Source organism: Podarcis vaucheri (genome assembly GCF_965113315.1).
Source record: "Podarcis vaucheri genome assembly, chromosome: 1".
Taxonomy (NCBI): domain Eukaryota; kingdom Metazoa; phylum Chordata; class Lepidosauria; order Squamata; family Lacertidae; genus Podarcis; species Podarcis vaucheri.
The window spans coordinates 81,383,074-81,404,954 of NC_138759.1; the positions used below are offsets into that span (position 1 = coordinate 81,383,074).

Here is a 21,881-nt window from a genome sequence, read left to right on the forward strand (position 1 = left end):
AGGAAGTTTAAAATGGTTTATGTGCAGTTTCTTGATCTCCAACATGCATTTTCTTCATGCAGCAACAATAAAATAATGCAAGTATAACGCAGACACATTTCTGCGAGGTAAGTTAAGGCACAGCAAGCAAAGAGGGAGGGAGGGAGGGAGGGAGGGAGAGAGAGAGAGAGAGAGAGAGAGAGAGGGGAACAGGAACAGGCTTCCTGTTAGGTGAGACCTAACTGAGTCTATTCTAGCAATAAGAACTCTGTGGTCCTTAACCCCATCATATATTAACTAGAAAATAGGCATTGTTAGGTTTGACTGAATCTTCCACAAAGTTGACCAGTGTGCTTTGGCATGACAGGTACTCCTGCCACTCTAGGAGAGCCACTTGCCATGTCCATCCCTTATCAGGCTTAGCTTAAAGGTAAAGGTAAAGGTACCCCTGCCCGAACGGGCCAGTCTTGACAGACTCTGGGGTTTGTGCGCCCATCTCACATCTATTGGCCGGGGGCCAGCGCTGTCCGAAGACACTTCCGGGTCACGTGGCCAGCGTGACAACGCTGCTCTGGCGAGCCAGAGCCGCACACGGAACGCCGTTTACCTTCCCGCTGGTAAGCGGTACCTATTTATCTACTTGCCCCCGGGGGTGCTTTCGAACTGCTAGGTGGGCAGGCGCTGGGACCGAGCAGCGGGAGCGCACCCCGCCGCGGGGATTCGAACCGCCGACCTTTCGATCGGCAAGCCCTAGGCGCTGAGGCTTTAGCCCACAGCGCCACCCGCGCAAGTCCCAATGGTTTGTGTCATGTTAGGTCAGGGGATTACTTTGAATTGTTTCTTTCTTAGTTTGCCTTTGTCTTTGTTCATCTTTGTCTGCTTGTTCTGTCTCTGGCTTGGAAGTGGTCAGAACTGGAGAAAGAGACAAAGGTGGAATCTACACACATATGAAAAACGCTGTGAAAATGCTTTAAAAAAGTTTTTTTGGGAAAAAATGTATTGAATTGGCCATAGCTCGCCATCGCCATCTAGTGTCACATTTGTATATTGCACTTTACAATACACTTAAAACGTTTTATTTGCAGCAGCATAGCTGAGTCTAAAGACTCAGGAGCTGGCAGTGGCAATCATTTTGATGCCATGTGATCCTGCCTGCCCTGGAGCAGTGGGGGCGTTAACCTGTTGTTTACTGCCTCCTGCACAGCCCCAGCTGCTTTATAATTCTAACAATACATTCTTGCCTTATAGATCTGCGTGATTATTGGTATTGCCCATGCACTTGTCATCTATAGGGTCGTGGTGACAGTCATCTTTACTCAGTCTGACTCAGAATTTTTCCGAGAACGAGCCAGTACCATGGCAGTGATGACAGGGGCTGTGTTACATTATTTAACTATCATCATAATGAGCAAGGTATGGAGCAAACATAGTGATATTTTCCAGCAATCTGTCTTGCAGTTGTATTCTGGTGTATCATATTGCTTTGTTTGCCTCTTGTCCATTGTAGGTGAACAGACATGTAGCGCTGTACCTCTGTGATATGGGTAAGAAAATATCCATGCTATATACATTATGTCATCTATATGAAATATGTTCAACTTGATAAGTAAAAGGTTGCCCTATCATGAATGCATTTTGTGACTTGGTGCTTAGAATAAGGCATACATAAAAATAAGAATGGGAATGCCAGGTGCCACAGCTAAACTTGGTGTCCATGATCTTATTTCCAGAGAAGCCAAGAACATTCACTGAGCGTGAGAAAAACTTCACTGTCAAACTCTTCACCTTCCAGTTCTTCACCCACTTCTCCTCTGTGATCTACGTTGCTTTCTTCCTTGGGAGGTAAACGCAAATAGCAAAGAATGGAGCGTTCAGTGTATCCCACTGGTGAGGGTGTTAAATTTGGATCAGGTGACTTGGATTTGAATTAAATCTTTACCACTTTCTTCCTGCTTTAGATGTGCAGCTATAAAAAGGGAACAATGGTGGCTTTCTTCCCATAGTTTTTGTGAGGGCTAATAGGGCATTTTATTTATTTTAAAATTGCTATAGGAATTATGCTGCAAGAAGGGGGATACAGAGGCAATGTGTTAGTCCTGCATTTTTGCTTACTGTAGTGCATCTCTGACAAAACTGAAGGCCTGTGTTCTAAAAACAGAGTGTTTATCTGTAACTCTAACAGCCACCCTTGCTCTCTGTCATTCTTACTACTTTAGTTTCTGCTGGTTGAGATGCTGCTTTTTAGCTCTACTGCATCTTCATTACTCATTGTGACTATTATCTTCCAAACTGTGTGGTTATCAAAACTATAAATAGCATTAGGAACTGACTGTATCTCAATTGTACTTTCTTGTTAGGATTAATGGTCGTCCAGGGGACTATGTACGTGTGGGCGGCAAGTGGAGACTGGAAGAAGTAAGTTCCTTTGTTGCAGTGATGTCTTCCCCTACCTCCCCACCTGGTGTCCTTTAATTAAAATAATTGCCCAGGCCTTCTCTTTCATCTTCCCCAAATATTTTCTAATCCATCTTCCTAGGAATCCCCAGGTTGAAGACAGTTTAAAAATATAATGCCTAATAAGTTTGTGGGGCATTATTATATTCAGTGCAAGCAGACCACCATTCTGGTTCTCATAGCTCACACTTACTTCATTCTGTTTGCATCCAGAAATTCCTATACTGTACTATACAGATTTATTATTATTATTTAATTTATTGCCTGTCCTTTGCCCCAAAGTCCCAGGGCAAGTTACAACCATTTAAAATACAACCTCCAAAACAGTTTTTAAAAGCCTTATCATTACAAAAAATACATCCAAAAAAATGGTAGCAAGCATGTGTGAGCTCAATATAAATATAGAGAGGTATGAATCTGAGATACATGAAATGAAGGGTGGAAATTCCCTAGAGCTTTGCATTACTGCTGATGCATTGCATCACATTACAATGATGCAGGCACGCAGCCTTTCCTGGCAGTTCCTCTGTGAGAATTTTAAAAATGCAAGTACCTAAAAATGACTTTGGAATCCGTGACCCTCAGGTGCAAACTATCTTTCTCTTGTTCTTTCCAGTGCCACCCCAGCGGCTGCCTTGTAGATCTCTTCATCCAGATGGCCGTAATCATGACATTAAAGCAAACACTGAGTAACTTTGTGGAGTTCATGTTGCCGTAAGTCAACATAGTTAGCATGATCTGGTCCTTGGGGTTGGATCCAGGACCTCTTTTCCCCTGGAGCATCACAGACTGTCACAGCTGGAGTGAGAATATAGTATGGGGTTGGCTTGCATGCCAGTATAACAATTCCTTTTGTGGGAAATATTTGGCGGCTTGTGTTTTGCCCTTGTGGAAAGTCAGAGCTTGCTGCACTTGGGACTAGGGAGCAGTTCTGTTTCTTCAGATCAGGTTGGCTAACGGCTTGGAGTGTTGGGAATTCTGTTCTCTGGCAAGATGTGGCCTGGCTTTTGTCTGAATCATCTAGATTTAGGACAGGGAAATTGTGAAGAATCCTTTTCAGTCCAAAGATCGCATTCTCTTGTGGATAATCTTTAGGGGGCCACATGCAAGTAGTGTGAAGGGGCTAAAGAAGCAAAAGTGGTAGAGCAGCGGATGTGACTGACTCTTGAGTGGAATATAACCTGCTGTGCAATGCTAAGAGTCAGATTTCTACACCCACCTACATAAGCACTTGAAGAGGGTGTGGAGCAGGACTAGAGAAGGGTATGTGGCTTGGGGAGAGGCCTAAGAGCCAGATAGGTCGTATTGGCACTATACATTTAAAGCTGTTTCATACCACTTTATTTATTTTAATTTTTTATTTATACTTTTCAGGTTTATACATTTCACTGATTTTACAATCATTTTGACATTTCAAAGCCTGACTTCCTTCCCCCTCTTTCTGCAGTTCTTTAAATTTATTTTTAATATCTTCTGCATATCCAAATTAACTTATTCATCTTCTTTAAATATATACTCTTATGAAAATGCAGGTCATTACAATAATCCTGCCAATGTTCTTATTTGTTTACAATTTATCTGTAAATATTCAATAAACCATTCCCATTCTTTTATTAAAAGTTTGTTATCTTGATTTCTTATTCTTCCATTAAGTTTCACCATTTCTGCATATTCCTTAAGTTTTTGTATCCGTTCTTCCTTTGCTAGAACTTCTGCTTATTTCCATTTTGGGGCAAGTAACATTCTTGCCGCTGTAGTAGAATACATGAATAAGTTTCTGTACAGTTTAGGTAGTTCTGTCCCTATAATTCCCAAAAGAAAGGCTTCTGTTTTTTTGTTGGTTTTTTTACAAACGTTATTTTAAACACTTTTCATTTCATTATATATCATTTCCCAGTAAGCTTTAACCTTACTACAAGACCACGACATATGATAAAAAGAACCTCCTTTGTTTTTACATTTCCAACACTTATTTAATTTAGATTTATACATTTTTGCCAATTTACTCGGTGTTAGATACCATTGGTATATAATTTTCATATAATTTTCTCTTAGACCATGTTTCATACCACTTTAAACAGTCATGTCTTCCCCCAAAGAATCCTGGGAAGTGTAGTTTAAGGATGCTAAGAGATTCTTATCCCCTTCAAAGAGCTACAATTTCCAGAACTGCTTAACAATCAGTCCCTCTTCCCAGGGAACTATGCTTACAATGCTGGAAACAGGAATTTTTCACTCAGTCATGTACTTAGGGGAATTAAGAAGTAGGAACAGGATATGGGACCAGAGTAAGGCAGGGTGGAGTGTGGCCAAGACTTGCCTATGAAGACTTGGGGAATATTTACATATGCAACATTGTTTGTTGCACTGACTTTGGGCAATATGTACCAATAGGTTGAAGACCCAGGGCAGTTTGCCTCTTGTTATAAAGGGAGCTCCAGCATGGACTACATTATTGTCCTCTTATAGGTCTTTGACAGCTTGCAGGTCTTGTACTTAGAAACTTGTTTTATCTCGCTTAAAGTTGTGCTTACCCCTGCAGCTGGATACACTACAAGTACAAACTGCTGTTCAGAAATCCCAAAAGCAACAACAGGGTTCATATGGAGGAGAGTGCTCGAGACCCATGCAAGGAGGAATGGCTATGGAACTATAACCTTAATGAAGTCAATGTCTTCAGTTTGTTTGATGAATTTCTGGAGATGAGTAAGTGAAATTCAACTGAAAGATTTGGGTAAGGGTGAAATGCTAGACTAAATTGGGACAGGACTCAACATTCTGTCATTGGCACTCCCATTACATTAGTAAGCTAGCTAGGTATTTGGCCAAACTAGATTGGCTGATGGTTTTCAAAGAGATTGAAGTGGAGTGTTGTACAGTCATTTTTTCCCTTCCCTCTATTGCCTTGGGTCAAACAGGTTTCTGAAATCTTTGAATAGAGATGATAGTTTGGATGTATGTGCACAAAAAATGAACACTCCTTCTATCAAAACTTCAGTTCACTGAATATGCTTGTTCTATCTAGATTACAAAGAGAATGTTAGGGCCTGCAGCAGGACTGTTTCCTCTGTGCAATTAAAAACAAACACTGAAAAATTCCTCACACTGGCCTATTAGCATCCTTCATATTTCTATTCACTTTTGCTGATTTGAGTAGTTTTTCTTAGCTTTTTAAGATACTTAGGACACCCAATTCTCACTGTTCTGAAATTTCCATTTCCTTAAATGTCTCTTAACTACTTATATGTTTTAGAAGCTATGTGCAAACTCTGGCCCGGCAAATGTAATAATGACTTAAGCATTCTCCGTTTGTTTGCTGCCTCTTTTCAGTGTTCTCTTTTTAAATCCTCAGTGATCCAGTACAGCTTCACCACTATTTTTGTGGCTGCCTTTCCCCTTGCTCCACTCCTGGCCTTTATCAACAATCTCATCGAAATTCGACTAGATGCTATCAAGATGGTGAGATTGCAGAGGCGTATGGTTCCCAGGACAGCAAATGATATTGGTAAGCTGAGGATTAGGGAAAGGGGCTTCTACTTCAGACCTCTGAGGAGAGGCTTTCATTTTACCCCAATATTATTAGTGGTCATACTTAACTCTTTTCAAAGTGGTAGATTATTTAGGGAAGGAGCTGAATTAAGAGCTTACTGGGGGGGAGGGGGAGGAAAGAGTATGTACAGGTTTCCGGGGCACTGGGGTAGATGAAATGCATTCTGCCACTCAATCTAAACTTGGACCACAAAACTCTAGGGGGAAGAAGACGTTAAGAAACCATCACTGTGGGTCAGTGTAACTTGTACAGAAACCTGTGACAGAAATGTAGAGGAGGCCCTAACTGTCTTACCAGCCAAATTTGATGAAAAGCACTCCTAGCCACTGACGTTACCTAGGCCTCTACTGACAGAGAAGAATTCAGGAATAACTCCAGACTACAAATCTGCTCCTTCAGGGGGAAAATGGCCCTGTCCAAAGCAAGAAGTTGACCAATCCTCTGGACAAAGATATTACATTGTTAGATTGTGGAGAGGAGGGAGGGTTAATTAAAGTTGAGGCAAATGCCATCTGCTTGAGGGAATGTGTTTCTCTTATTTTCTCCCCTGTTGCAGGTACCTGGTTGCTGATTCTGGAGGCAATTGGTATTTTAGCTGTCATTGGCAATGGTATGGTAATTGCCATCACCTCAGACTTCATCCCAATGCAGGTGTACAAATACACATCTAGCCCCTGCATACAGAAGAATTACACAGGCGAAGAGTGAGTGTCATTTGAGTCCTTTTGGTAGCTTTCAAGTATAGCATATATTCAGTTAGTCAGTTTCTTCTTGTGTGTACACTTGTTATACGTGACAAATGCTAAACAGCAAAGTTTGCTAAGGCTAGCAGGATAAGAGATACTGAATATGACCATGTCTCGAGAACAATTTTTTTTCTGTGGGGTTACTTCAGAGATTAATTTATTGTTATGGAACACAAGCAGCTTCTGTTGCTAAAGGTCTTTCTGTACGAGACCATTCATAAAGTATGTGATGCGCTGTTGTGGAGGGAGAAAAGGGTGGGAAAGTTAACGCAAAGGAGGAATTTAGTTTTCGACAAAAAGAGATAAGCAGGGAGGAGGCAATTTTAAAAGTGTAACATATATTATGAATACTGTGTGTGAGAAAGAGAAAATCAATATATTTCATTCTGTTTCTTGAATCCTCCCTACAGAAAAATAGAAGACTATTCAATTATAGGCTGTGTAAATTAATCCTCCTTTCTCTGGCTCATTTTAAAATGGGATTTTACTCAGAATTCTGGATACAGTATTCATCGAGGAAGAAAGTTTCATTAATTAGTTTCATCTTGCTGCCTGTGACTGTCTAATGTAAGATGGCATCAAGGTCACCGTGACTGTTAAAAAATTAACCTAATGGCTGCATGGCCAACCAGCACGTACACCCTCTAGTGATGAGAAGTATGTTCCTTGGCTAAGCAGTATCTGCTGTTCTGTATACAGGGGTTTTTTTTGTATAAAAATTGTTTTTTTAATTTTGGCACCCCATTTTGATGGAGTTCATGGATTGCAACATCCACATGTGTCTGGATGCAGCTTGCTGGTCTAATGCGGTCCATGACTCCAATGGTTGGTATTAGGGTGAGGCAAGCTAGCTCTTGTTTTCTGTTCTGTGCTTGAATTCCCAAATGTGTACTTACACTGTTAGCCTTTTTCTTAATTGTCCTTTCTTATTGGAAATGAGTTCTTATGTGTGTGCTTATAACCTCCTTAATAAAGCTTTGTGTTTATCCTGGTGTACCTTATTGGAGTAAACTTGGCTCTAAATCTGGTACTTGGCTGCTTGGTACTATGCTACTGAGCAATTTGTGGGCTTGGGGCTCAAAAGTCAAAAAGTGGACTTTTTGCCTCTTGTTTTTGTGAATCCCAAGGATGTCCGTCCAGAAGCCCCCTGAGTTTCTCCTGGCTTGGGTTGGAGTATTAACAGGGGCTCTGGCAATACCACCTGGCAGAATAGTTTTTTACCCTGGTGATTCAACATCCTGTTGCAACTCAAGATGTTTGTACCCAGGAGTTGTAGGGGATTAAGTATCCATCTTCCCTACCTTATCCTCCCTCCTTTCTTTACAGGCTGCATAAATGTTTAGACTCAATTTATTGGATCATATTACTTGAATGCATTGTGGGCAGAAAGTATTGCACTGAAGAAGAGTACCTCCTCCATTAGAACATCTAAGAATCCAATGTCTTAAAAGAGCTTTTTTGTAGGGATAAGTACTCAATAAATATTTTATTTTTATAAAATGAAGCTCTTCCGATAGGCACCAAATCAAAATTAGACATTTTCACAAGGAACTGGAAATGTTAACAAAATAGTTAAGGTGCATAAACAAATTACCAATTTATTACTTAATATGTAAACTTTAGCACTAAGAATACAAATATTCTCCATATTTACATTTATTAGTCAAACAAAATTTGCTAAAATATATACAAATAAATAAATTCTAACAAGTTGAATAACAAAAGGCCCAGCAACCAAAGATTTCAAGCAATTGCTGCCATTTTGTTATTTTATTTTCCTGCCAAAGTCTTTTAAGCTGCACAATTTAACTGGGACCCTACTGCACCCCATCTGATTGTCACTTTTTTTGTTGTTGCCCATAGTTGTTTGGCAGGTTATGTCAACTACAGTCTTTCGGTGTTCAACGTCCAGGACTTTGCGAACCATGAGAATCTGCCAGAACATAAAGATCCCATGGGGAATGTGATAACGCACTGCAGGTACTGGCAAATGTATGGTGATGTTTCCATGCCCTCAGCTTTAGCAATGAAACTTCCACAGCCCAATTGTTATTGGTGCAGTCCTCCATCCCTTCAACAGAGCTTATATTATCTGTTGGAGCTTTTGTGTGTGTGTGCGAGGAGAAACTCAATCTAGCATTGGGCTACTCTGGAGATTATATTCTTTTCCCTTTGCAGTCACACAAATGTGTATGTATGAAGACCAGGGGAGGTGGGGGATGGAAAATCTGTTATTTTTGTGGAAGTAACTAAAGCCTTATTTTTGAATCCTGAAAGTCAACACTTTATATTGGTTTATATTTGTGGAAGACAGTATTAGCCATAGATCACCTGAGGTGTGTTTGCAACAAATATTTTCCCAATATACATAATTCTAAAAAGTGAGTGCTGTTTGAACCAAATGCTGTGTGGAGTCACAGTTTACTGATCCAATTCCAGATGTGGTTGCAGGAAAATGAATTCTACTTTAAGAGAGGAACATGGCTTGCCTGCAATATTCACTGCAGTGTCAGAGTATACATGGCAGAAACACAGAACCTGCTAGCTGGGAAAAGCAACCTGCCAGTGCTCTACTTCTGATCCTGTCCTTTATCATTACATTGACTGGGAGGGGCTCCACTTCAAGTGACATGTTGGAGCCCTGCTTGCTGACAGACTTCATCATCATTCATATAAGTAGCAGCAAGACTTTCTTGAAGGAGGGACAGAAAGAAGGAGTGGCAAGCAGGGAAAGAAGCATTTGATTGCTTTTAACATCTCAAAGTCTTGCATGTATTGCCCAGTATTAGATGCCCTACTATCTGATAGATAGGACAGTACTCTCTTAGTACTAGTTTATGACTGAACAGTACTGATTATTGTTCTCTCATCTGATTTAGCTTCTGAGAACTGTACAGTACTTTTTTTTTAACCTCACTTTTCTGCTTCATAAAGCCCCCAAAGCAGCTTACAAAAGTTAAAAACAACAAATATCAGTAAATTCCCCATAAGGGCAAACACTGGGCAAACATCCAAAGAAATAGCTGTTAGCAGTGCTTTTTTCTAAAAAAAAATATGTTTGGGGGTACTCTCATTTTGACTCAAGAAAATCACCATTTTATAGTTTAAATCAGGAAAAATAAATACAGTAAATGGACAAAAGTACAAAGATTCACAAAATGTTTAGAGGTATGCATAACCCTGTGTATCCTCAGAAAAAAAGCACTGGCTGTTAGTCTGTTGCAGCAAAGACAACCACAATCCTTTGTTGTCAAAAGAAGACACTAAAAACAACACGTTTCAAACAAATAACTGGATTTCTGTAATAGGCAATACATACTGCAGCATTTATGTGTTGCTTTTGCCCTTCCTGTAGGTACCGAGATTACAGGAACAATGAGGACTACAGCCATACTGTTGAGTTTTGGCATATTCTTGCAGCACGCCTTTCCTTCCTTATCTTGTTTGAAGTAAGTATTTTTGTTGTAAAAGCTCTAGTATGTTAGTTTTCAGCTGAACATAAATGTGAGTGTGAAGGAACATTTACATTTAGGCTCCTTAAGAGTGTAACTTCATTGATCATAGCTTAGGGCAACATTTGTGGAATAATCTTGGGTCACATTCAGCCAAGTATGACCAGGGTATCCCCAACCACGCTTCTCATTCTCAAAGTAATGCACTCTGAAAAAGCTTTCATATATGAGAAGAAATAAATATGCTCTATTCCTTTTAGAGATGATTCCCTTGCTAACAGCCAGATCACATTCTGTAGAATATTGGACTTGGCAAAGCAGCAGGCAGTAGGGAATGGAGAAACTTTTTTATTTTGTAGAACTGTTAAATTATTTTAAGTTTTGTGTTTCACTCTTTGTCCACAGAGCTCTGTATGTCCATGCAAATAAGGTTTCTATGTTGTTTGCCATCCAGGTACTGGACATTATAAGCCGTCTTAACTTTGGAGATGAAATATCTCTTTCAGTATGTTCTGAGTCCAGGAACAGAAACTCTGCCAGTTAGCGAGGGGCAACTATACATGGACTTGACTATCTTTCCCAGGACTAAACAGAAAATCTGTGTTGAATGATAATTGGGGCATCGCTTTAGATTTCCTCTGGACACGGCCTAATAGTGGGTTTATAATTGACTGTTCAGTCCTTTCACAGTCAGTGGAGGGACTTAGATTAATGTTGATCCATGACGCTTAGTTGCCATGATGTAGTAAAACACACAAGTGTCCAAAAGAACCAATGTAAAGCAGTTAAGAACAGCAGGTTGCTTACTGTTGGTCATTATCTAGACCAACAATTGTATTGTTGAGTTACTTTTACATGGCATAGGGACTATTGTAATCAAGCAGTATATAAATTGCTTAAATGAACAAATTAGATGGTGATTGCAGTATGTCTCCTGTAAGGAATAAAATCTGATTCTGTTGGCTCTTTGCAGCATGTGGCCCTTTGCATCAAACTGATTGCAGCCTGGTTTGTGCCTGATGTCCCCAGGGCCATTAAGAACCGGCATCTACAACAAAAACGTGAAAGGCTGTTGAAAAGACTCAGGTGTGTGTTTTATCCGAGTACGATTCTCTTGAGAGGCAAACAATGGACAATAAAGCTACAGGGAGCAGGCTCTTGAACTGCGGTGTTGTTTGGGGAGGGAGATTGTTGTTATTTATATATTTTTGGTATATTTATTTTCAGATCTTATTGTGATTTATATGGAAATTGTTCAGTTTGGTTGTGTACTTTTTGATGCATTTTATTTATTGTTTATAATTACTTTTTAAGTTTGTAATGTAAATCATTTCATGCTGTAAGCCACCTTTAGCATGATTTTAACTGTGGAAAGGCAGCATACAAATAAAATGATGATGCCTGGAATAGTCCCAAGTGGATAGCACTACAGCAGATGTTATGGCAGCAGAGATTAATTTTACTTGCTTTTTTTGTTGTACCGTTATCATTTAAATTTAGTTTAATTTAAGCCTGTATGTACTTCCAAGTTGAGCCCTATTGGGGTATTCATTTACAATGGGGATGGAGAAAAAACTCCACAGAACTCTGATTCCACCTTGGCCTAATCTGATCAGAGCAGATCATGACCTGGATTAGATCAATAAATTACTATAGAACCTACAGTCCGGCAGAACCCAGTACTGAGCCAAGGGCTCCAGGGCTGGCTTCCTCTGTTCATTTCATATGGTTCCCTCTATCCCTTTTTTAAAGTTTCAGAAGTAGTCTTCCAGCCATTCAGAGTTTGGAATGGCCAGTACAGTGGGTCGTCTTCAACAGAATAGGGCAAGTCTCCCTGGGAACAATGGAGCTTTTTGATGTTCCATCACTCACAGAGGGGATATGTCTGCTGTGTTTTTTGCATCATCATCATCATCATCATCTAATATGCCACCCACCTGATTGGGTTGCCCCTGCAAAAAATAGTAAAAACACAATACAACCTCAAATACTAAAAACTTCCCTTAACAGGGCTGCCTTCAGATGTCTTTTAAAAGTCACATAGCTGAGAGCAAGGGAATGTTATCAAGCCCCATCACTCCTAGGGCTTCAGCTGACGTGATTCCTCTGCTTAAGACACAAACACACCCTGCTGAATATCATGCCTACATCAGTTTGTCTCCTGGAAGTGACCTGTGGGAATATTTTTGTTCAATGTGCAAATAAATCCTTGATGTATTACTTTGTAAGGTGGTTCCATACAGCAGGTGGCAGTGAATTCTGTTTTATCCCCACAGCTGAGATGGTTTCATGCTCTCTTACATGAAATTAAATATTCTTGTATTCTCCTTTCTATTTTAAATGCTTAAATGGCATAGGAAGGACCCTCATTGGCTTCCCTTCCAGGTATTAGTTAAGCCCACACCTCTTTAGCTTTGCCATTTTCCCCCTTGCAATTAAAATGCTGCATCTTCCAACTGAAATTGAGAATAGTTGTTTCTATATGTTTTAGAAGAATGGATGACTCCACAGAAGTATAGTGAAACGTCATATGAGAGTGCTGGGATCAAGAGAAGAAATCCTCAAGCCAAGTATCTAGAAGAATAGTGCTGTAGGCTTTGAAGATGTCAGCTGAACTCTGCAGGCGTCGCTTGATCTTTTGCTTACTGCTCTTGGATTTTACCTCTTCACTGAAAGGAAACAGTGCCATTGCTTTGCATGGTAAGATTGTTTTGAATATTCAAGTGTTCCTAGGAGACTACAGGGTAGGAACAATGTCACATGTCAGAGCATGAGGCAGAAGTAAGCAGGAGCGTTTGCACTGTCAATAAAATAACTCTATTGCTATAAGGTTAAAATAATTTTGGTTACACCAAAACTTCCATGCTCTGCTGCCACCACTCATAACAGATTTGACACTTAACACCCATGAAACTCTCACAGCTGTCTCAGACTCACAGTATAAATCAACATGAAATCTCTTAACTCTCATGGCTCATAGGAATATATACTAATATCTTTTCATTTCCTTCATTACCTTGATGGTGCTCTTTGAGTGGAAAGAAATATATTGTTTGTATAACATATATTTCCTTTGTATAATTGAACATCACATGTGCAAAGTTATTTTTATAGGGGCTTTTTTGTTTGTTTGTTTTTTTGCATCAAAGCCTCCAAACTGCTGTTTAAAGTTCAAGAGAACTGTTATTTTGAAGATTCCATAATTTCTCTATCTGCTGACATCCTTTTAGAGATTACTCCCTTTAGCTTTTTAATGGTACACCATTTGATAAAAGTTTCTTTTGTGCTGGTTTATAAAAAGGGACCCAGTTAACTGTCTACCTCATAAAGCTGATGGGAAGTTTAATTCAGTTCTGAAAAGCACTTTAAGGCCTTCACCTATACTGTAAACACTCTTGATTCTATCATTCCATCGAGCCACTAGGATAGTTGCCCTCATTGAAACTATGAATGAAACCCCTCAAATGGGGCAATGTTTGTATTACCTCACTCAACTTTTTTACATATAAGTTGGGGTCAGATGTACCCACACATAAACTTCACAAGAATAGGTATATTTTTCCTTAGATTCTTAATTCATGGTACTGTTAGAACCCAGTTTCTGACCAATCCAAAAATGTGTGTGCATTTACAAAGATTATATAAAGTAGTTCCTTTATTAATTCACTCATCCTAAAGAGGCCAGCTGTTCATAGAACTGTGTATATACATCATTCTTGGACACAGCAGAACACTGGGCTTCGGTTAGCAGTTTCAGCCTGTTGCATCATAGAGCTACATGTGTTAGAAAAGCTGCTCTTGACGAAATTTACTTTTACTTTTCTGCATAAGCACTAAAGGTACAAAGGCTGTGCTTCATTGGACAGTTATGTATTCTACAAAAACTGTTTTGTTTCATACCCCCTGTGCCTTCTTTCCAATCAAGTATCTAATAATACACAGAAATAAAGCACAATTTTAAAAAATCCTGATCCAAAAATGTTAAGGCTTCAGGATGTCTTTTAGATGTAAGTTCAAATGACTTGTGTCCCTTCACCTTTTATTATATGGATTAGGTAGAACTGCTGAATTAATGTTGATATTCATATGTAACTTATCAACTTGACATTTGGATTCTCTTTTGTTCTTGTTTCCAAATGTTACATCTTACATATATTGTTAAGTTACTGGTATTGGAACTAAATCATAGCACTGAGAATGTAAAGATGTAACATGCTAAAGGGCACTTCTATCCTGTTTTTATCCTCAGCAAAATCCTTTGTGGATAGCAATGATTGCAGTTATGCTCTCTTGCTCCTGAAGTTGTTTTTGCAATTTGTACTTTTACTGAAAAGATCATGCAAAGTTAAAATTCCTATTATGTACCTAATACCTATATTTTTCCTTTCCCCCCTTTCGCTGACAAATTCTAAATTTAATTGCAAGTTAAGCTTCAGCAGCAATCACATGTTCATTCCTTGAAAGCCAATGGGACTTGGATTCTAGCTGAAACATATCTGTTTGAGAATCTCTATAATGCTGTAATTCTGGAAGCATCTTGCTCAGGGAATACCTTTAAAATTGTGCCTTATAGCAATATGAAGCTTTGGCTCTAGATTACTTTAACACAAATCCTTACATATTGAATTAGGGAACTTAATTCAATTTGTAATTCCTTAGGCTTTCTGTTCTTGTGTCATACTGTTTAAAGTTGTACTTTTAAAGAAAACACAGTTACTCTAAAATATTGTGCAATGTGTAATTTTTATCAAATGAAATTTTATACAATAAACTTTTAAAAACTTTTAAGCATAAAGACTGGACTGGCTTTATTTTAGTTTGGACAGAGAAGTCAGAAATCTTATGATTATAGAGAGACCTATCTTTTGAGGTTTTGTATCAAAGGGTGCTGGGTATAACTCTGGTATAAAAAACCCCATGTGCAATGCGGGCCATAAGGGAAGTTGAAAATAAACTGAAAATGAGGATACCTTCTAACTGATGTAAGATAACTTTATTAAACATGTAACTAACCAGGGTAGTCTTGCACTCCACATGGAAACCTTAGGAACAATGTGTTCAAAAACAGAATCCTGGATAGGTCACTAATGCAACATGCAATAGTTGGTCTCCACTGCTGCCTTACATAAGAACATAGCAAGCTGCCTTATATTGAGTCAGACAATTGGTCCATGTAGCTTAGTATTGTCTACACTGACTGGCAACAGCTCTCCAGGATTTCACACATGGAGTTTTTCCCTGCCCTAAATGAAGATTGAACCTGGGACCTTCTGTATGCAAGACAGATGCTCTCCAACTGAGTCCTGGAAGTAGAGCCAACTATAACTGATCTCTTATTTTTGTAAAATGTGTGTGATGTTTTTGTTAAGTTGTACCGAGTTCTGAAAAATAAATTAAAAAGGATATTAAGAAACATAATTCTTCAGTGATTATAGGCAGTGCTAATATAAAGTGGGACACTACACCTTGAAAGTCCCCTCGTTACATTATTGTTTTTATTTTTCTAAGAGCATGCATGTACAGCTTTCCCATAAACTCCTATTTTGCTTTCTTTCCTTCACCACCCTGGCCCCAATGTATTAACTTTGAAAACTTCAATTTGGCAATGTGCCTTCTGAATGACAAAAAACTAGAGTCTAGCTCAGGGGTAAACAACCTAAGGCCTGGGGGCCGAATGTGGCCCAATCACCTTCTCAATCCGGCCTGTGGACGGTCTGGGAATCAGCATATTTTTACATGAGTAGAATGTGTCCTTTTATTTAAAATGCATCTCTGGGTTATTTGTGAGGCCTGCCTGGTGTTTTTACATGAGTAGAATGTATGCTTTTATTTAAAATGCATCTCTGGGTTATTTGTGGGGCATAGGAATTTGTTCTTTTTTTTCCTCTTCAAAATATAGTCTGGCCCACCACATGGTCTGAGGGATGGTGGACCGGCCCACGGCTGAAAAGGGTTTGCTGACCCCTGGTCTAGATATTACTTTTAATACCTTCTTTGGTGCACTCCGGAGTTTGGAGACACTACTTTTATGGACAGTCCCCACATTGATGTGTCAGAGAAGCGCAACAATACAATATATACATCCTTCTTCTTGCCTGCACATGGGATTTGATGCTATAATGCATTGTTATATATGACTAGGTTGTTTAGATGTGTTTATGATGAATATGTGTTGGGATGCTATTTGTTTCTTATAATAATAGATTTTAAAAGTAAAATCTAACTAGGCAAAAGGAAACCTTTTCCCCTCAATACTACAAATCTATCAATTTTCCCATATTCTCTATAATGTTGGTTGTATTCCAGAATATAATGCGTACTGCTACTTTTCTAATATCAATCTTGCTGATTTTTATCCTTCCTTAACCCTATATTGGTGTTCCAGATTTGAACATACTCACATCTTGTGTTCATTATTTGAGGTCCTTCTCCAGGTCCTCCCTCTCTAAGAGAATTTCTGAAGCTGGCAAAAAGGGGGACATTCTTTCCAGCCGTGGCCCGAGGTTCACCTGATGCTGGCATCAACATCTTTTGGACACCAGGTTAAGCTTATTGCTGCTTCAGTGATATATTCTGGGAGGCACAGGTGTAGGCTTGGGAAGTCACCTGGCATGCATTACCTATAACTAAAGGAGTGCTGAACCCGTTGTTAACATCTCTGTTGAGTCACTAAACTTTAGTGGATCACCTCAATATTATCGAACACTCAGTGCTAATGCTTTGTTCTATCACTATAGAAGAGTAAATCATTATTACTAGATACGTTAGCTACCTAGCAACTTGTAATTGGGTATTGTGACACAGGAACATTTAAAGCAGTGGTGGCTAGCCTGTGGCCCTCCGGCCTACACACATCATCTATGCTGGCTGGGGCTGATGAGAGGTGGAGTCCACCACTTTGTGCAGGACTACAGGTTAGCCACCCCTATTTTAAAAGGTTAACCATCATGCTTGTCTGCATATGTGATAATGCTAATTTCAGAGATATAAGGAACATACATCTGCTCTGAATTTCCAGTAGCAGCATCTGTGGATAGGGACAGTGATAAGAAATGTACCTAGAAGAATTGCAGCAATGCTTCTCGGTTGAACTTTTTGAAAGGAAAGGAAAGCCCTTATTGTACAAGCAGCTGGTAGTGGAACTAGGCTAATAAACATTGCTAGATCTTATTGCTGTCCTTTTTAAAATATATAATTTCCTATATTTTATTGGCACAAATATTTTAAAATATTTGGAAATACATAATGAGATCTCAGTTCTATTACTGAGAATAAAACTTCATCAACTGGAGTAAATTACACAAAAGTCAAAATGTTTCAAACTGGAAAGTGTTATTATTCATACTCACATTCCAGGAGCTGAGGTTCTTCCTTAAAAAAGAAAAAAGTTAAGAATTATAGCAAAATATGTCAAAAGTGTTTTCTTTTCTGTCCTGATATAATAGATCTCAGGGTGTTTTGCCTTCACATCATTTGCTTTCCAATTTGAATTAAAGCTATTATGCCAAGTGGGTGAGACCCTGGCATTAAACAGTGTGCTGTTTAATATTCAGAGTTTGACATCCAGTCTGTGTGGAATGAATGGAGCGGAGGTTTGTCCTAATCACGTCCGGGTTAGTATGGCAATTCCTATTAAAGGATCCATCCACTACAGACAGAATTTTATTATAGCACGTTCAGCAGAAGGAACATCCTGGCACCTGCATCTGAATTGCCATGGAGAGACACTCACTACTTTGTGCCTCTTAATGCTCTTTATAGTACTGGAAGCTTACATGATAAAAAGGGGTTTATTTTAGAAGACAAGGCTTTTAGTGTTGCAGTAAATTCTCATACACAGGATTAGTCTGATGTGCTCATTATTGTAACTTACAGTCATTTATTTATGCTCAGGAGTGAAGAAGCAGGAAAGTGAAATTACACACATCATTAATACTTTCCAAAGCTTGTCTAATGTCTGCTATTACTTCCTTTTCTACTTTAATGCTGCTCAATGTTTTCTCTCTCAAGACAGCCAGAGAGCACTAATAATCCCATTAAGTAGGTTACCTTTCAGTCATTAGCTATATGGGGTCTCTTCTTCCCAAATATGAAGTGATCTGCATATTGTCCTCAGTCTCAATTTGACTAATACACAGTTCAGAATCTTTAACATAAATCTGCACAATATGCATATGTTTATTTTTCATCTTTCCTTCAAGGAACTGAAGGTGGCATAAATACCCCTCTCCTTTAACCTCACAAAAATCCTGTGACATACGTAACACTAATGACTAGCCCAAGATCACCTAGTGAGCTTCTTGGCTGGCAGAATTTGAAAATGGGTCTCCCCAGTGCAAATCTGACACTCTGGTTAATGTGATCACTACTAGTGATGTACTAACGGGGGGATATAGGCTGGTATCGCTCCAGTACCCCCCCCCGAGTGATTACAACATGTGCTGGAGCACCAGGGGGATTGAATTGCTATGGTCAATATTTACAGCCTGCAGCCATAGGCCATTGCCAGTACAATGAGATACACAAACATAAAAGGAAATGAAATTTCTACTTAAAATTAAAATTACCTTAAAGCTTATTTGTGTTGCTCTTAATTGTAAAGGTAAAGGGACCCCTTACCATTAGGTCCAGTCGTGGCCGACTCTGGGGTTGCGGCGCTCATCTCGCTTTATTGGCCAAGGGAGCCGGCGTACAGCTTCCGGGTCATGTGGCCAGCATGACCAAGCCGCTTCTGGCGAACCAGAGCAGCGCACGGAAACGCCGGAGCGGTACCTATTTATCTACTTGCACTTTGACGTGCTTTCGAACTGCTAGGTTGGCAGGAGGCTCTTAATTGTACTTTGCTCAAATTAACAAGTCACTATTGCAAACCACCGACATTTGGTTTAAAATTATTGCCATCACTCATGTTCTTGCTTCCACTGCTTCACATGACCGGGTGCGGGGGCACTAGAGGGGTATTTGAGGTCTCTGACACTGTTTTGCTCATGTGGACTGTGTACATACTTCCATGCTTGTACTAAGCTCCCTCCACTCACCCACATGCATCACAGTAGCTTGGGCTAGATGACACTCGAGGTCACTTCCTACTCTACAATTCTGTGACTCTATGCCTTGTGTATATTGGCATGGTTTCTTGGCATGAATGCTGTGTAGGTGCTGGCTGCAAGTATGCAGGTTGAAGAAGGGGCTGCAATGTGTGCATGTGTTTGTTTACAGTGTCGTGTTTTGGCATGCTCATTTGTGTATGTCTGTGACTGGCCATGCATGCAGAGGCAGAAAGTGTGCCAGGATTGGGTGGTGGTGTTGCTATGGATGCAATGAGTGTCCATTATCTTCACTGAGCTTGGGCAGTTTCTGTAGTCCCTCCTAGCCACCACTGTGCGGGATATGGATCAAGAGTTTTTATGCCAGCAGATTGCAGCAGCCATGCAACATGGCAGATTCCTATAATTTAGATTGCTCTTCTGGGCTGGTAATATTTACTCCTGTTCACTTCCCGGGTAAAGGTTTTTTTTGTTTAAGTTGTACACAAACAGGTATAGAAATAGCTGGACACGTGCCCAGCACAGAAAAAAAAAGTTATGGAAACTGAGGAAAGGGGCAGAAAAACAGCCCAAATACATTCAAATTCATTAATAAGGAAAACAGATAGACAAGGCAGCGTAACTGAAACATACCAAATCATTCTACAAAGCTCAGCAAGCAGCAGAACAGCAATGAATAAAGGAAATGTGTAGAGGCTAACATGCCAAAAATGCACACAGGAAAAACTGGACTTGATGACCTGTTTGCAATATAAGGTCCCTGTCTGGAAATCCACTATGTTCCTTAAATGTACCCTGAAACGGAGAATATTATTTTTAGCAAACTACATCTACTTTGTTTCATGGGGCTTCATGTAAACCACATTGAGAATTCAAAGCACAGTCTTCATAAGATTATATAAGAGAAAAGGTTGCAGGAAAGCCCTGCCTTCCAACTCCCTGCACATCTCTGGGAAAAGGAAGGGAACCAGCAGCATCCAAACCTAGCCCAAGAAGCATCTTAGTTAGGAGAAAAAAGGCTGAAAATGCTGTAACAGCAGGGGGAAGCTGATGCCGGTCCTTTTCTCCATTCTCCTCTGTATATATCGTTATAAACAAGAAGTTGAGAGTACCAGGTATATATTAATCAGGTCTATCTCCGTTTCTTGTTTGCGGCACAGTTTACATCAGTATCTATCTAGATCGATAGTTTTAATGGACCTATGAAAGGAAGTCGCCAACGACATTACCAATATGCAGGCCTGATACACAAACTTACTTAAGCAAGACATTTTGTCCGCATTCCTGGGACTCCCAGCTGGCGCCTAATGGACTGCGAAAAGGAACAGCCGCAAAGCGACCCATTCCGCCCTAGTGCAACCGCCTGAAGTGCTGGCTCTGAACAACAACTTTTTCCAAGCCTGCTGACTAAGCAAAAAGTTAGCATGTTGAAGTTATATGTTTTCCAAGCCACCTATCTACCCTCTTGCTTCGATCCCTCTACGCTGAAGAGTGTAAACAACTTGCCTGCACAGGTGTGTGGGGCCTAAGGCAGAGGTAGCCAGTTGCATGCTGGGAGACGTAGTATTTTCTCACGAAAGGAACTTAGCAGCGAGGAAGCTGCTGCACTACACTACCCAGAATTCCTCTGCGAAGAGAGGTGTGAGGCGCCGCCCTTTGCCTACCTGAGCGCAGGTTGTGGGTTCCCATGGCAACAGGGAAGAGGGTTAGTTATGAAGACGCCTCCTTGTCCCCTCAGCTGCTAAAATTGTTATCTTCGCGCAAGAGGGTTTTTTGGGGTGCAACTGGGCCATGGCTTCTTGAGTTAGAGGTTGGTGTTGCTTCTTTTATTCATTGGAGTCTCGCGTGCTGGGTCTTCTCTGTACTAGGCCAGGAAGAGAGAAACACGCACGTGTCATGATGGTGATAAGAAAAAAGGCTTTCTTCTTCTTCTTAAGGCCTCCAAGAGTGGAGCTTAGGCAACGTGAAACTATTACTGCGGGAGAGGTAGCAGCTTCTGGTTCCTTGGGCTGTGCATTCGTGGAGTACAAAAGCAGTATATTGGGACATACAGTGAAAATGGGATTGCTGCCTTTAGTAAAGATTAATCCGTTCTTCCTTTTTGTAACACAATTTTAGCGTTATTTTGCAGGTATTCCTCAGCAGTGATTACGATTGCCCATGTTAGGAATTGAGGTTGAAGTTAAATTTGCAGCTTGAAATTGTTTGGTGTAGAAATAGTCCCCTGTTATCTTACCTTGGAGCAAAGTGTGTGGTTTGGGGGTTTGCCTAGTGTTGTGTTGAGATAATGATCCATATTTTTATTTGAAAAAGGCTTGGGACACCTAAACAAAACATGAACTCCCCTAACTAAAAGACCTATAGCTTGATCCAGTTTACCTGGAAGTCATTAGTGCAAAGTTGAATGGGGCTTACTCCTAAGGAAGTCAACATAGGAATATAGGCTTTGGATAAAATCGTATGCATACTTACTTACTATTGAGCACAGTAGGACTTGCTGCTTTTGAGTAAACAGGCATAAGATCTACTGAGGTAAAGGGTGGGGAACAGGAACTTAATATTTCCGTCTTAAAACCATTTAAGCAAGTCAAATTGATTTTAGTGATCCAGGCAACAGTATTTACGACTACAGCCACAGATTCAGTTTTCTTAT

At 39.9% G+C, this 21,881-nt stretch overlaps 2 protein-coding genes across 8 annotated transcripts in view; both read left to right on the forward strand.

The window, feature by feature from the left end:
• The window catches only part of ANO9 (anoctamin 9), a 38,986-nt gene extending 24,017 nt beyond the window's left edge, over positions 1–14,969 (forward strand). For both annotated transcript variants that reach the window (XM_082191374.1, XM_082191373.1), the window contains 12 exons: positions 1,228–1,392; positions 1,487–1,523; positions 1,710–1,821; positions 2,337–2,394; positions 3,050–3,147; positions 4,976–5,139; positions 5,786–5,938; positions 6,540–6,687; positions 8,593–8,709; positions 10,085–10,178; positions 11,155–11,267; positions 12,673–14,969. In XM_082191374.1, coding sequence (XP_082047500.1) covers positions 1,228–1,392; positions 1,487–1,523; positions 1,710–1,821; positions 2,337–2,394; positions 3,050–3,147; positions 4,976–5,139; positions 5,786–5,938; positions 6,540–6,687; positions 8,593–8,709; positions 10,085–10,178; positions 11,155–11,267; positions 12,673–12,700 — 1,287 coding nt within the window. In that variant the 3' untranslated portion in view covers positions 12,701–14,969. The remainder of the gene's footprint in view (positions 1–1,227; positions 1,393–1,486; positions 1,524–1,709; positions 1,822–2,336; positions 2,395–3,049; positions 3,148–4,975; positions 5,140–5,785; positions 5,939–6,539; positions 6,688–8,592; positions 8,710–10,084; positions 10,179–11,154; positions 11,268–12,672) is intronic.
• Positions 14,970–16,825: 1,856 nt separating this feature from the next.
• The window catches only part of SIGIRR (single Ig and TIR domain containing), a 36,631-nt gene continuing 31,575 nt past the window's right edge, over positions 16,826–21,881 (forward strand). For 3 of the 6 annotated variants that reach the window (XM_082191475.1, XM_082191474.1, XM_082191473.1), the window contains exon 1: positions 20,858–21,038. The gene's annotated coding sequence lies outside the window, so the exon portion shown is untranslated. Of the gene's footprint in view, positions 17,096–20,856; positions 21,039–21,881 lie in introns of those variants that run through there. The other 3 variants (XM_082191477.1, XM_082191478.1, XM_082191476.1) reach the window with 3 other exon arrangements.